The 16,296-nt window shown below is 33.3% G+C and overlaps 1 protein-coding gene across 1 annotated transcript in view; it reads left to right on the forward strand.

Moving 5' to 3' along the window:
- LOC145276882 (uncharacterized) overlaps nt 1-16,296 on the forward strand; it is a 126,195-nt gene that overhangs the window by 34,534 nt on the left and 75,365 nt on the right. The window contains exon 2 of the mRNA XM_080128306.1: nt 857-1,025. Coding sequence (XP_079984432.1) covers nt 857-1,025 — 169 coding nt within the window. The remainder of the gene's footprint in view (nt 1-856; nt 1,026-16,296) is intronic.

Genomic DNA, 16,296 nt, shown 5'->3' on the forward strand with positions numbered 1-16,296 from the left:
AAACCAGGCACCATGTTATAAATTGATTGCAACAATAGTAAAATTACATGAACTGCACTTTGAACTGTTTCCACACTCATCCCATGTTTGATGCTGAGTCCCCTAAATATTTTATTGCTGGATTTATTTTTAATTCTTTTGGAATACTATAGATTCAGAACCTTATATAAATTTTATTTTAAAAAAGCATACCTGTTTATAAAGGGTAGTCAAGAGGAGGAACATTCTTTTTTTTTGTATTAACACGTCTAGGTCTGTCTGATAACCTTTAGCAACAAATATATTTTTGTATTTTAAGCCAAAAGTAAACTATATTTTCAAATTTTTAATACTTTTTATATTTAATAACATTTCAGAAAAAATATATTTGATTTTTGTAATGTGTTGATGATGAATGAATGTATTTTACTTTATTAAATACATTAAAGTATTTTTAATCTTAAAATCATTGAATTTAATCTATTTAGAAATTAAGATTAATATTCAAATTTTAAGAAAGTTTTTTTTTTTTTAATTCTTAAATGTAGTACCAAATTTTTCAGGCAGGTGCCCAGCAATAACTAGCCTGATTTTAATGGAAAGAAGTGATATAAAAACATAATTTTCTATTTTTAATACGAAAAGAACCCAACTAGAGTTTTTTATGATTGTGAAAAATGATTTTTTTTTTTTATTTATTAAATTTGTGAAATCTAAAGCAATTGATAAATGCTGTAATATATCTACTTCTCTTAAAGGCATGTTTGTTTAATAATAGTAAACTATTCAAGTTTTTAAAAAGATAGAAAAGAATATTAAACTGAATTGTAAATTTTTTTTCTTTAATGTTTTTATGTGTATATATTTTTTTATTCAGTGCGGATATCATTTGAAAAACGTGAATATGAAACAATAAGTGAGTTTGTAGCAGATTTTCGCTTAATGTTAGAAAATTGCTACCGTTACAATGGACCAGACAGTTATATATCCAAGAGAGGACAACGCCTTGAAACTATGCTTGGACAAAAACTGGCACTTCTTCCAAGGTAAGATTCCACAGCATACTCTCACAAACTGAATATCGTTATGTAAAAAAGGGGATGGCAAGTTCAATTCTAGTCAAGTGTATCCAAAAGTTTTTTCAACTAACATTATTGAAATCCATTTTAGTTGAAAGATCTTAAAAGACCATTTACAAAAATAAACTGTCTTTTACATTTTGTGTCTAATGAATATTCAAATAATTATGTCCATTATTATTTATGAAATGATTTCTGATAGTATTTTGCAGTTTCCTTGCTTTCTGCTTATAAATTGAAAAGGATTTGATTTAAACTGTTCATTTACAATTAGAAAATCTGTAAAGATAGTTCAAACATGGTATTAAATCAGCAATACTTTTTTTGCGCATTACAAAATATTTCTAACATCAATGTTAAAATAACTTTTCTCTTTCCTATATTTTAATTTTCTCAACATGAATAATTAAGATCAAAGTTTTATTTTGTTTTAAAAGATCAAAAGATGAAAAGTGAAAAAAAAAAAAAAAAAAACCCATAAATAACCCTGTTTCAATATTAAAAGTTTAAAAATCGAAAAAATAAATTTATCTGATACCTCAGATCAAACCTGCAATTTTAAGATAAAGACGCTGTCACTTTAACCATTGTGCTTTGAACGCGTGGGCGAATATAAGTCGGTTTTTATAATTTTTAAACAAATGCATCTTTTGCGTGTATTGACGCATGCATAGAAGCTGCTTTGTCCTGAAGGAACGATTTTTTTCCACCCCCTCCCTGTAAAAAAGCGAGCCGTTGAGGATGAAGAAATGAATGTTTTAAGCCAATTTTTCGATATTTGTCATCGGAAGGTTTGAGCTTCAAAATGATACCGATCTGGCGAAACTCTGTCAAAGTTTTGGCAGACATACAAACACACACATTTTTGCTTTTATATATTAGACTAGCGAGGGGTACCCGGCGTTGCCCGGGTGTTTGGAGGTTTGTGGGGGGTTAAAAAAAAAATTAAGTATGAGGATCGAACCCTAACCGTTGAGGCGAAGTTATAAATTAAAGTGTGAAAAAAAAAAAAGTACGACGTTAACCATTGCCCCACCGCGAGATGCTAACGGAAGCACGTTTGAATTTATTTAATTACTTGGATTTAGCAGGTGTTCGTTTTAATGAGTTAATGAAGTCAAGTTTGACTGCGGGATAGTATTTACTGCTGAACGCTTTTTTTTTCCCCCCTCAAGATGTTATAGGAAAAAGACTAACCCACATGCGGCGAGCGACAAATATTGAATATTTATCTTTCCGAAATCGAGCAAATTAAATAGACAGGCGAGCTTCGTTGTTAACTGTGAGATATTATGATTTATATGTGATATAAAAAGTTTTAAAAAGTTGTGAAGCGAGCGACCGCTTCTCTGAAAGAAGCTTTTTGTAGACACACAGAAAAAGCGAACACACACACATACATACATACATTTTCGCTTTTACATTTATAGACTAGCGGGGGTGCCCGGCGTTGCCCGGGTGTTTGGAGGTGTGTGTGTGGGGGGGGGTTAACCCTGTTTAAATATTATAAAAAAAAACATGATGTTAAAAGAATTGGAAAAACAAAACAAAACAGTGAACGAAATTTAAAAAAAAAAGAAAAAAATGAACGGCGAAAAGCAGAAAAATGACATTAAATAACCCTGTTTCAACCTATCTTAAGATATAAAATGATGACCGCATGTTTGGAGGTGTGTGTAGGGGGGATAAACTAAAGAATAAGCGAAGTAATAACCCTGTTTAAATTTAAGGCTAAGGTGGAAAAAAAAAAGTCTGACACGTTATCCTGATGCCAAAGAGACATACAACTGAGAATGGACAAAATTAAACCTTTAAAAAACTGCAGGTGGTTTAAACTAATGTCAATGTTTTCGAGGTCAAACATGACGTCAATGTCGTAGTAGAAGTAGGAGAGAAAATGAAGGAACAATTTTTTTGCCATCCCTCCTTGTAGAAAAGGGTCCAGTTTAGGGTGAAGGAATTAATGTTTTTGGCCAATTTTTCAATATTTTTCATCCAAGATGCCTAGTTTCAAAATCTGTCGCCTCTGTCGAAAGTTTTTGCGAGACATACAAACACACATTTTCGCTTCTATATATTAGAATAGCGAGGGTACCCAGCATTGCCCAAGTGTTTGGAGGTGTGTGCTGAGCACAAAAAAAAAATTGTTAGTAGGCAGGCAGGTTCAAACCCGTGACACGAAGTCGGAAAAGAAAGTGAAAGAAAACATGACATCTTACCACTACGCTATGAAGCCATCTATATATATAAAAGCGAAAATGTATGTATGTATGTACGCTTTTCCTCGATGTCCACAAAAGGCTTCTTTCAGAGAAGCGCTCGCTCGGTTCACAACTTCTTAAAACTTTTTATTATATCATCTATAAATTGTAATATCTCACAGTTAACCACGGAGCTCGCCTGTCTATTTAATTTTATTGACTTTCAAACGTTAATTATTCAACATTTCCCGCATCGGCACGCGTTACATTCGGTTTTCGGTATAAAAAAAGACGAAACTTGACTCTAATCACTGGCCGAAAGCCAGTGGTCTCTAGAGAGCTAAGTAACGTTTGGTCAATGTCGACCTCGTCATATCAGACGGTAGCTTTCATTTCGAGACGAGACGCTCCCCCTAATAAACAGGGAACGGGTTTTTAAAAACAAACAAACCGATTTATTGACCTCATTAAAAACTGTCCCGCACAAAATGCTAACTGGTGAATAGCTATCGCCATCACATCAATCAAAAACGCGCACCTGTTTTTTTTTTCACACTTTACTATTTTCCAACTGCACGTTGTCAAGGCTTTGTTTGTTTTTTTTCACGGGCACCTGTTTTTTTTTTTTTTTTCACATTTCGGGTTTTTTTCACACACACCTACAAACACCCGGGTAACGCCGGGTACCCCTCACTAGTAGGAAGTGAAAAGCGTTCAAATTTAGTGATGTTAATCAAACAATTTACTTTCTAAATAAATGAGTTCACGCAGGTGCAGAAATGAATGTTGGCTTTCCGTCATTTCATTTATTTGTTTCCCCACGATGTTGGAAAACCAAGCTCCCCCGAAAAAAGGGGACCTCTCAAATGAATAGCAATTGTTTGATATGAAGGGTTTTCCCCACATTGATGAAAGCTAATTGCTTTTAAGACATCCTGGCACAGAAGGCTGCTGACATCTTTGCTTTGATGAGTTTTGCTTTTATTTATACGAAACTTGCTCCCATACTTACAAAACTATTTAAGCGCTGCCTTAAGGATAAGTGCTTTCCGACTCCCTGGAAGACCTCATCAGTTTGCCCTGTATTTAAGAATTCAGGTGATAAGTCATCTCCCTCTCAGTACAGACCAATAAGTCTCCTGTGTGTTATGAGTAAGTTGCTGGAATCCATATTAAATAGAGAAATAGTCAACCACCTCAGCAGAAACAACCTTCTTAGTGACACACAATATGGTTTCCGCTCTGCAAGATCTACCGCAGATGTGCTGACGGTTATATCTCACAGGATTAGTGAATCTCTTGACAAAGGCTTCCTTTCCAGGGCAATTGCTCTTGACATATCAAAAGCCTTCGACAAGGTATGGCATAAGGATCTACTTCACAAGATTTCCAGCTACGGTATAACTGGAAATGTTTTCTCAATCATTAAATCATTTCTCTCCGATAGGCTCATAAGAGTAGTGGTAGATAGACAAAAATCGGAGGCCTGCAATATAAATGCTGGAGTCCCTCAGGGGTCAATCCTGGGCCCAACTCTCTTCCCGATCTACATCAATGACCTCCCTAAACACATACTTAAATCATTCGTTGACATCTATGCTGATGACACGACCATCTACGACAACACATCAAAGGCTGTAAATGACAAAGTTCTCTCTGATTCTCTCTCCACTGATCTCGAGTGCGTGGTTCAGTGGGGGAAGATGTGGCTGGTTACCTTTAATGCATCCAAAACCAAACTCCTATCCTTACATCATCAACGCTTTGATCCCCATCTGGCATCGATTGTGATGGATGACTCTCGTCTGGGTGAGGCCCCGTGTTTTGACAAGCTTCTGGGTTTGACCTTTACTCCTGATCTGAAATGGAACACGTACATCAAGTCTGTTGCCAAGGTCGCTGGGAAGATGGTGGGATCCTTCTACCACTCCAGAAGATATCTCACTACTGATGCAATTCTCTATCTATATAAAAGCCAAGTATGTCCAAGGATGGAATACTGTTGCCATATCCGGGCAGGAGCTGCTAAAAACAGCCTATCCTGCCTTGACAGAGTACAACATAGACTTTGTGGCTTAGTGGGGGATGCCCTTTTCTCTACCCTGCAACCTCTCTCCCACAGAAGAGACGTTGCGAGCCTATCCTTGTTTTATCATTATTTCCATGGCAGGTGCTCGTCTGAACTCCAATCTCTGGTCCCCCCTCGCCAATCTTTCATGAAAAACACCCGTCTAGCTGAATCCACTGTGAAAAATTTCCACCACTCTTTATCTGTGCCTAAATCTAAACGTGGATTCCATGAACAAAGCTTCTTTCTTAGAACTGCATGCCTGTGGAACTCTGTTCCGTCTGCCTGCTTCCCACCTGACTACAACTTGGATGTCTTCAAGTCCAACGTTAACAAATTCCTAATGAACCACCCCCTTAATTAAACACTTCATCAAATCTCCACACTAACGTAATGTACTTGCAATAACCCTTATCTATGAGTGGCTTCCGGGCCTTGATAAGTGGTGATCACTGTGTAAAAAAAAAAAAAAAAAAAAAGACCAACAAACCCACGAAAGGATGGAATAGCGTGAATTCTATAAAAGTTGATCAAAACAAATGTAAAGACGATGTTCGCAAATCGTAGATGTTATGAGCATATAAAAAGTTATAAAAAGAAGTACCCCCCCCTCGAAAAAAGCCTTTCTTGAACATACAAAAACATGTGCGTCCATTTTGCCTTTTATATATATAGAAGACTGCTTAATTTTTTAAAGTCTGCCTATTCAAATTATTCAATTATTTTTCTATTTAAAATTAAAATACCTTTATTGATATCTAACTTCATGAAACAACAACATAAAGTTAATATCTTGGAATTATTTTGAAAAATTCAAACTCTGTAACATATGATCAAGTGGTTCAAATGATTTTATTTTGAAAACTGACTGTAGTAGTTAATTGCTGTAAAATATTAAAAATTTGGAATCAGTTACAAGAAATATCTGTTAAAAATGAATAAAAAAAAGTAATGGTAAAAGAATAAACTTATAAGGACATTTTGGCTGTCTTTAAGAAATAGTTATTTTGTGAAAATTGCTTAGAATAAAGAGATTAAAATGAGATTAAGTAACTAAAGTTTTCATTTTGTCTTGGAAAAATGATTTTGTTCATTGATAGGAAGAAGCAAAAAGTATTAATAGGAGTTTAAAACGTCTTCTCACAAATTGATTCAATAAATTTTGTATTTTATGATTGTTATGAGGATATATTAGAATTACGATCTTGCCCTCTTTACAAAATCCAGTTGAAGCCATTCCCATCACCTACAATTATAAACAAAGATGTGTGAATGTTTTATAAACCACATATTTTGACTATTGTCAGAAGCAAAACCAAAAGATGATTTTTATATTGAAGGTAAAATAACATAAAAAGAATATGTAGCAATGTATTGTATATTAATTATATTCAAACAAGACATGAATTTATTGATCTATTGAGTGAAAAGTTGTCTGATCTTTGTGACATTTTCATAATGATGATCAGCTTATCTTAAGCTAGTAACAAAAACAACTTAAAAAGTTATTCATGTATTAATGGGTTTTAATGCAAAGAATTATAGTTCTTTTATCGCTGCATCCATTTGCAATGTATCACAAGGATTAGTTGAACTATGATATTCACATTGAATTTTAGTATATCATTGTCAATATAAAACATTTCCATGACAAAACAGTTTTCTCACTATAACAATTTCATGGCCTTCTTATGGCAAAACAAAGCTTTATTTTATTTATTCTTTTAACTTGTCATCATCGAGCTCAAATCGTCAATCTGAAAGAATTGTTTACAAAGAAATGCATTAAATTTTTCAAATGCTTCATACCATCAAAGGAGATTTCCTTTTATTAATCATGTGGAATTTGTAAAATATGAAATACTTATATAATTTTTTATTTAGAGTTTATTATTGATATGCATCAACAGAAAAAAGACTTCAAAATTAATTGTATTTGTTATTCAAAGTTTTAAATTCCAGGACTGTTTTAGAAAATACTAGAAAAAACACATGAACAGTTGAGTCAGTCATTAAGTACTGGTTAGATGGTTTGGGAGAAGGGGTAGTTTTATTTTTCTTTTTGATTTAAAGACAATACCAGATTTTTTGCAAGCCTTTTGTTTTTCCCTCTCCAGCTACAGGTTAAGTAGTATTATTACTTATGGTGATATTTGCTTTTGTTTATAATGAACTATTTCAACCTTAAGTACTTGTACTCGTCGATATCTTCAGTCATCACCCTCTGACCATTTCATTGTCTTTTTTCATCAACTTAGAAAGAGAGGCTCATGGTTTTATAACTTCAGACTGTTAATAATTAGAGAGGGAAGATGATGGAAGAATGTGATAAAAACTATATGGATTAAGAATAGGAGACAGCAGATCAAACAATATACAGTGAGAGTGATAGACAAAAACTTAGGGGGACTTGATGAGTTAATTGTGAATGGCAGTTAATTAAAATAATTACAATGAAGTTTTGTTCAGATATAACTCTATTCCAAAACCAAGTCCTAATTTAGCATGATGTTTTATATGATTATAAATAAATAGGGGAAAACTTAAGGGAAACAAACGTTGATTAACTCATCTTTAGTATAATAATAGATATTAAAATAGGTAATAACAGTTGTGACTTTTAGTTGCCATGATAACAAAAGTAACATTCTCGATTGACTTTTTAAAATTTTTATTTGTATTTTTATTTAATCAACTTTGGTGTGCCAAGCTCAGATCCAGATAAGTACTTGATTCAAGAAAGAATGAGCAGAGAGAGAGAGAGACAACAGAATTAAAAAAAAAAGTTGTACCCTGCTTACTCGTACAAATTTACAATGTAAATGAAGTTAAAAAGCTGAATTATTCCTAGTGGTTCAAAGGTTATAAGAATTTAAAGCCTAGAATTAGCAATATCACAAAACATATCATTAATGTTGGACAAGGCGCACCCTACTACTTAATCTAAGTCATAGTTTTTAAATCAGAAGTAGTAAATTTTTCCTATGTCCATCAAAATAAAACGTATATGATTGGATTCACAAATTTTTCTTTAAAATGGTATTTTAATATTTTTGTTGCGATGTGATGCACACAAAAAATCTTCTGTAAGAAATTCAAAACAAAAATATTTGTATGTTTAAGCTGACTTGAAGCAATGAAATATACATTCTTTCATATTTTTTGCAAAGAAGGTACATGCTTGAAATCTTAAAATGAGGAGGGGAGGAGGTTTTATAACTATTCTGTACTTTCACCTAAAAATTTAATAAATAAGATACCATAAAACTTGAATTTAGTTTAAAAATACTATTTAAAAAATGCATGGTATCTTCCTTACACAAATACCTTTTTATTTATTTATTTTTTTTTTTTTCATTAGTATTGTGAACATAATATTGTATGGAGCCATCATGTTTTATGAATTTCAGACATACTTTCTGGTGTGTGTGTGTGTATATATATATATATGTGTGTGTGTGTGTATATATATATATGTGTGTGTATGTATATATATATATGTGTGTGTATGTTTTTTTCTGCTAAAATCTTTTCATTTTTTAATTCTCGATCATTATTCTTTTTTCACTAGGTGTGAAAATATATCAAAATTAAATATCTTGTTATTTTGTTGCTGGTGAAACTTTTGCACAATGAACTGACTTATCCAGAAAGTTGTCAAATGAATAGATTCTTCAATTAATGGGAAAATTTGCCACAAATCATTCAGTTTCAAAAATTTTCAATATGCTGGAAATTTCACAATATTCTGTTCAGCAACTGGATACATTGAAAGTGAAAGTTCATAGACTGATTAAAAAAGCAGCAAAATTCAAAAAAACTTTGGTAAAATTGAGGAACTAAAAAAAAATGGAGATCCATCGTACAATGAATTGCAAATTGTAGATTGTACATGCTAAGAACCCATGGTGGTTGATAATGGTTCACAGTTTATATTCTTCAGTCATGATGTTCTCCGCAAAGTCATATATAAAGCTGAAAATATTTACAATACTACAATTTGTAATAATAGGATATAGTTTAATGTGCTTGAAAACATAATTGCAATCTGTACAAAATAAATAAAGCCTCACTTACCATTTTTTTTTAGCTGTTTTTACAATGTTTCTACTTAAAGCTGTTAAAATGAAATTCAAATATGCTAATTTGTATGTTAATTAGTCCGTAAGTTACCAAGTGAGATTGTCATAAATACAGCTATCTAAACCTTTGAAGTGTAATAATGTGTTCAAAATTTCATTATAATATCTTTAAAAAAATCTGAAGATTTCTGGATGTGACATTGACATTTTTATATTCATCAAATAGTAGGTCCCTCATGAAATATGCACTGCTCCCTCCAGGTTCGAAACTTACTTATACATTGTTCTGATTCGCTAGCTACGATCCCAATTGAGAAATATTAGAATGCATTTTACGAGCACTAAAAAAACCTGATGTCTCCCATGTTTGTTCATCAAAAACAAGACCTGATGACAAAACATCATTTAACATAAAATACTTGTACTTTTTAAACAAATTTGAATATTAATGCATAATTCCATTCTAAGACAATTTACAGGGCTTAAAAGTGAATTGCATTATTTACCGACCTAAAATAAAATACAATAGTATTCAGAAAAAAATATTTACTTACAAAAGATTCGCTTTGGACAAGGAGTTGAACGTTCAGAAGAGGCAGTTGGTTTTCTTGAAAGCTGGCTATGCTTCTCCAGGTATGTTGGACCCCTAGTTGACTGGTATGTTTCTCCAGGCAAGTTGGATGACCTGAGGACTCTCAGCTAAAGGATTGTGTAAGAGGTCTTGTATATTTTAACTAGGTCAGGCAAGCCTATCATTCTGCAAGTCTACCATTCAATCTTGGAAAAGTGAGTACCACTGTAATATCCCCGCAAAATAAACATTATTTGTTTATAAATTGGGCTTGTGGTTTTATTTTAAAGGGAGAATTTCTCAGCACAGCGAGTTGGGCAATCACTACTGGTGCAGCAAATGCACAAGGCTGCGTTCATTTCTTTAAAAGAAAGATGGTTATGGTTGTCTGGTGAAAACTGGATGTTTCAACAGTTTCATAATGCTAGAAGCCCAGAACGATAGCTGACAAAGACTAGTGCTATTTTGGGTTTTTCTTCTTGCAAAACTTTAGTTTGTCTGCTCTGCTATTTAACTCATAATTAAAGGGAGGATGTATGGATTTATACCATTCCTGACGCTAATAGTGAAAATAATGCAGTAGCTTCAATATAACTACAGTCAGTACCAATTACCATAACACCGCATCATATTAAGGCAATAAATTTTAGATAATAACTAGAATTAAAAATTTTTTTGTTTGTATACAAATTCCAAGATTTTTTTCTAATTATTATGATCAAAGATACTTTTCATTATTTGCTGTTTAATTATAGAAATTATTTACTAAACTGTATTGTTTTTCTCTTGGTTTATCATAAAATAGACAATGGAAACGTGGCATAGCAGGTAGAGTAATAATGTTCAAAGTGACTGAAATTAAACATTTAATTCCTACTACAGATCCAGAATAAAATAAAAAGTAGCACTTTTATCTAGTCATCTAACAGAATGGGAACAATTTATCTCCATGAAAGGTTCAGTTCGAAATGCCATATAGGTTCTGATTTCAACACTCATATCCAAGTTCGAAAAGATGCACTTATAGAAGATTGGCTAAAACATGAAAATAACAACAGAGAATAGTAGTTTGAATGGTTCAGATGTTTTTGTTTCTAAAGAAACTATAGAAAAATGTGAAAATTAGGTCAGGAAAGATAAAACAAACTGAGAAAGAGGCTGTCAAAATTATTATCACTTCCACGTATAAATTGTAACAAATACAAAGATATAGAAAAGCAACAAAAAAATTAGAAGAGAAAAGACTTGGTAGATACAAACAAACAATTTTATTAGGAAAAGAAAAAAAGAAACTTAGAGCCAAAAAAATATTCATGGGCTGTCTACTGCTAATATTTTGCTCTCAGCTACAAAGTCCTTTGTGTGGTAATAATTACGAAAGATAGAAAGATGGGTTGAGAAGGCTTTATTTTTTTTACTTACTACTGTAATATGAGATTTCAACCAACGTAGGATTTTTTTTTTTTTTTTTTTTTTTTAGAAAGGTCAAAATACTTTTGCAAAATTGAAAAGAGTTTGTAACCTATGTTTGCAATTTTAGTTTACATTTTGTAATGTCTTTTTTTTTAAATAAAAGTCCTCTTGAGTAGATTAGTTGAAATATCTGCAGACAAAGATAACTTATGATCTGAAATAATGTTCTGAGAGTGTTCTTTTATAGCAAGGAATTTATTTTTGCATTTTCCTGAAGGAATAACTGTAAAAACTACACATAATTCTTTGTATAATAACGTCTCTGGAAGAGGCAAGATGTCCGGTAAAAAAAAACTACCTTGCTCTTTCTTTGAGTCCGATCAAAATAAAAATGTTCTTTTCTTTTAACTTAGAAAAACTGCAGCTTGAAACGTATCCCTTTTTTTCCAGGCTTTGGAAAAAAATAACGTTTTTTAGTGAGAATATTTCCCACGTGTCTTTTCTCTTGCAAGCTGGTATTTTCTAACATATTTAACTGCCAAGTTTTCGGCAGATTTCTTGGTTTTACATGAAGTAGATTTCTCTCAGCGAGTTACGAATTTGTCAGGTAACTTGGATAAGTTCACTTCAACATTTTAACATCCTGTTTAGATGGAGAGAAGGTAGCATGTCAACACATTTCACATGTCAAGTCCAAACTGCCAACTTCAGCTTAAATTTTATCACAAAATGTGGGAATGCGCAGATCAATCAACAGACAGAAATTAGTCACATGACCAACAACATCAGTAACAGTGAAGCAAACTCGATGGAAAGGAAGAAGAGGAAAAAAAATTTCTACAAGGCTAAAGAATAATTCAATAACTAGAAAATTACGTTTTTGTTCTTTCTTGTCTCTTTGGTTATAAAGTTTTTTTCCACTTCTAACTATATCGACATCAAAATGGTTTATGCTTAATGAAGTTTGTGTAGTGTATTTTCATTAATCATGATACATCCCTCCCCTCTACATTACTTTTTCTTTTTGAGGGGAGGAAGTATATGTTTTTTTGTTTGGGGGGGGGGGGTATGTTTATCCCTTAGTATACCCCCTCCTTTTTTTTTTCTAAAGGTGGGAAGTGAGTTCTATCCATTCTGTTATCATGCTCTCAGGCATTAGCACCTATGTTTTTGGTTGAGGTGATATTCTCTCATTACCTCCTCATGTAATTTGTTCATCCGGATATCAGCCTGGTGCTACTAGCTGTCTATTGGCTTCCTGAGACGAAATGCACTTGCATTGATGTTCCTTTTTGTTTTTCTATTCTTTTGTAAAACGTATGTTCTACAAAAACAACAGCCCCCTTCCCCTCCCTCAATACTATAACCCTTTTCCTTTACAAAACTCATTGCAGGGCCGAGAATAAAAACAAAATCCAGTACAAGAACACCAAACCAAGCTTTATGACTAACTAGCATATGTACCCGGCATTGCCCGGGTGTTTATAGGTGTGTGTTGGGAGGGGGGGGGTAAAGCAGAACAAAAAGGAAACTTAACCCTGTTTAAATATAAAAATATGATGTTAAATTTAAAAAAAAAAAAGAACAAAAAACAGTGATTTTAAAAATGAAAAAAAAAATCTTTTGTAGGTGTCAAAGAAAAAAAAAAAAGGAGATTGGTGGTAGGTAGGCTCGAACCCGGAGCCTTGAAGCCAATAGGCTGACTACATACACTTGCGCTACGGCGATGGAAGTAATGTAAGATGTTAAATTTAGCGATTAAAAAGTGAATGAGTTCAAATTGAGGTCAACTATTTCTGCGAGACAGTTTTTAAGTGCATGTTTAATAAGGTCAAATTCGCATTTAATTTTACTGCGGGATAGTTCTTTGGAGTTTCTTTTTTTTTTTACCCAACTGTGTTGGGGAAAACCAGCTCCCCCTTTATTAGGGGAGTGTGCCCAAATGAAAGCAATTGTCTGATTTGATGGTGAAAACAGACATTGACCATTCTGGACGTTCCCGGCCCATTAGTTTCACATCAGTTTCGCTTTTATACAAAAAAAACGAATCAACACGTGAGAAGCCAAAATAGCAATAATTTTGTAAAAGTCGACGTAAATAAATCTAGACGCGACGCGCATTTGCAAATCCTAGATATCTTTTTCTTTTTTTTTTTTTTTCTTTTTTTCTTTTTTTTCTTACATGGTGGTCACCACTTATCAAGGCCCAGAAGAAGCCACTCGGGAATAAGGGTTATTGTGTGTACAGTAATCAATGGGATAGTATCATAGTAAAAGTCGGGGGGGGGGATAGGCAAGCAGCAGAGAGTTCCACAGGCGTGCAGTTCTAAGAAGCTTTGTTCATGGAATTTGGTCAGTGCATGTGGATACCTGTGGAAGTGACCACTTCCCAATAACATTAGAACACTTTGGTTCTGAAATAACCTTAAAAATTCCTTAAAAAACACTTTGGTTCTGAAATAACCTTAAAAATTCCTTAAAAAAGCTAACTGGAATAAATTCAAATTACTATGCAAACGCAAACTCCTACCTGGAAAACATGAGAAAAACCCGATTACTCACTTTACAGATACCATTATCTCAATAGCAGAAGAGTGTATTCCTAAAACAAAATCATCAACCAAGTATAATCGTCCCCGGTTTAATAATGACTGTAAAAAGGCTATCAGGCTACGATGTGCTGCATTAATAAAATTCAACAATCAACCAAGTACTCAGAATTTAAACAACTTTAAAATATGCAGAGCTAAAGCACGCCGAACAATAAACGAAGCCAAAAGGGAATCATGGAAGAATTTTGTATCTAAAATCAATAAGACCATCAAAGACAAAACTATGGAATATGATTCAGAAAATATCAGGAAAAAACACCAGTTCCCCTGTCAACCACCTCTGTATAAACAATAATAAAATAACTAAAAAAGAGGACATGGCAAACCTGCTTGCAGATACTATTGCAAATAATTTATCTTCTAAAAATTACAGATTATTAAACAGAAATCAGAAAAAAAAACAAAGTGAACTTTAAAAGTAATAATGAGGAAGAATACAACAAACCTTTTACCATTCATGAACTAAAGGATCCATTAAAAAAAAGCCAACAACACGGCTGAGGGACCTGATAAGATAACATTAATTTGGTTTCTAGAAACAAATAAAATCATAACTAATTTTCAATGCGGCTTCCGAAAATATCAGAGCACAACAGACCATTTAATTCGTTTAGAAACTTTCATCAAAAATTCATTTATACAAAAAAAGCATATGACTGCTATTTTCTTTGATCTTGAAAAGGCGTACGATACCACATGAAGGTATGGCATCATGAAAGATCTCAAAGAAGCTGGAGTGAAAGGAAGACTACCCATCTTCATCAACAACTTCATTAATAATAGACTATTCAATGTCCGTGTAGGAACGTGCCTATCGGACATCAAGGAACAGGAAACGGGAGTTCCACAGGGAAGTATTTTGTCGGTAATATTATTCAGCCTAAAAATTAACAATATTGCTGGATGCATAAACCAAGGCGTGGATTGTTCTCTATATGTTGATGATTTTTTTTGATTGCATACAGCTCGAGACATATCCATCTAATTGAGCGTTAACTTCAACAATTCATTGACAAAATAAAAAAAGGGACAACTAAGAATGGCTTCAAATTTTCCATTAACAAAACAAAATGTATGCACTTTTGTCAACTAAGAAAACTGCACTCAGATCGTCTTTTAAAACTAGATGATACTCTGACTCCTGTTGTAGATGAACATAAATTGTTAGGGCTAATATTAGACAAAAGACTTACATTCATCCCTTACATCAAACACCTAAAAAATAAATGTAATAAAACTCTCCAGCCAATGCAAGTCATTGCTCACACATATTGGGGAGCGGACAGACAAACCCTATTAAAGATATAGATCACTAGGGTGATCAAAACTAGATTATGGCAGCTTCATTTACGGTGCCACCAGTCATATATAAAGACATTAGACACTGTTCAACATCAAGGCCTCAGACTTGAGCCCTCCGAACTTCCCTCATTGATAGTCTCTATGCAGAAGCCAATGAACCCCCATTATCAATTTGACACAACAAACTAGCCTTACAGTACTTGACCAAAATTCTCTGTTGCCCTGAAAATCCTGCCTATGACTGTATTGCAAACTCACTAGATTACTTTCTCTATGATAGAAGAAAATCGCAACCATCAAGTCCAGCCCATAACTGCATCTTCAATACCAAAACCTATTTGACCAAAAAGTAAAAGCTATAAAACCTTTTGTTCTCCATACAAAACCACTAGTAGAAGACGCAGATATCACAATCACCAACATCCATGATGTCAACCAACTAAGCCTTCAACCCTGGCTACTAAAACAACCTGAAATTATCTTTGAATTAAATAACCTCCCAAAAAATCAAACTCATCCGCTAACCTATCAAGAAAAACTTCTTATCATTCAAGAAAAATGCTTAAACCATCAGTACATATACACAGATGGTTCCAAAGACAGCAACAGAACTGGATGCGGAGTTATATCCACTAACATTACCTTACAGAAGTGACTACCTGACCATGCTTCAATTTTTAGTGCTGAAGCCACAGGTTTAGATATAGCACTAGACCTCATTACTAACCTCACCCACAACAAATTTATACTTTTTTCAGACTCCCTATCGGTACTTGAATCCCTAAAGAATAAAAACTTAAATAACCCGCTATTCATCAAAAAATACACACTCTTTCACAAAACAAAAATCTCAAATTCTTGGATCCCAAGTCATTTTGGAATTCAGGGCAATGAAAAAGCCGACATAGCTGCCAAAACGCTTTAAAACTCAATGAAAGCAATGTAAAAATTCCACACTCTGACTACAAACAACAAATAAATAATCTCAT

This window comes from Euprymna scolopes, chromosome 5 (genome assembly GCF_053919585.1).
Source record: "Euprymna scolopes isolate OS-2025 chromosome 5, ASM5391958v1, whole genome shotgun sequence".
Classification (NCBI taxonomy): domain Eukaryota; kingdom Metazoa; phylum Mollusca; class Cephalopoda; order Sepiida; family Sepiolidae; genus Euprymna; species Euprymna scolopes.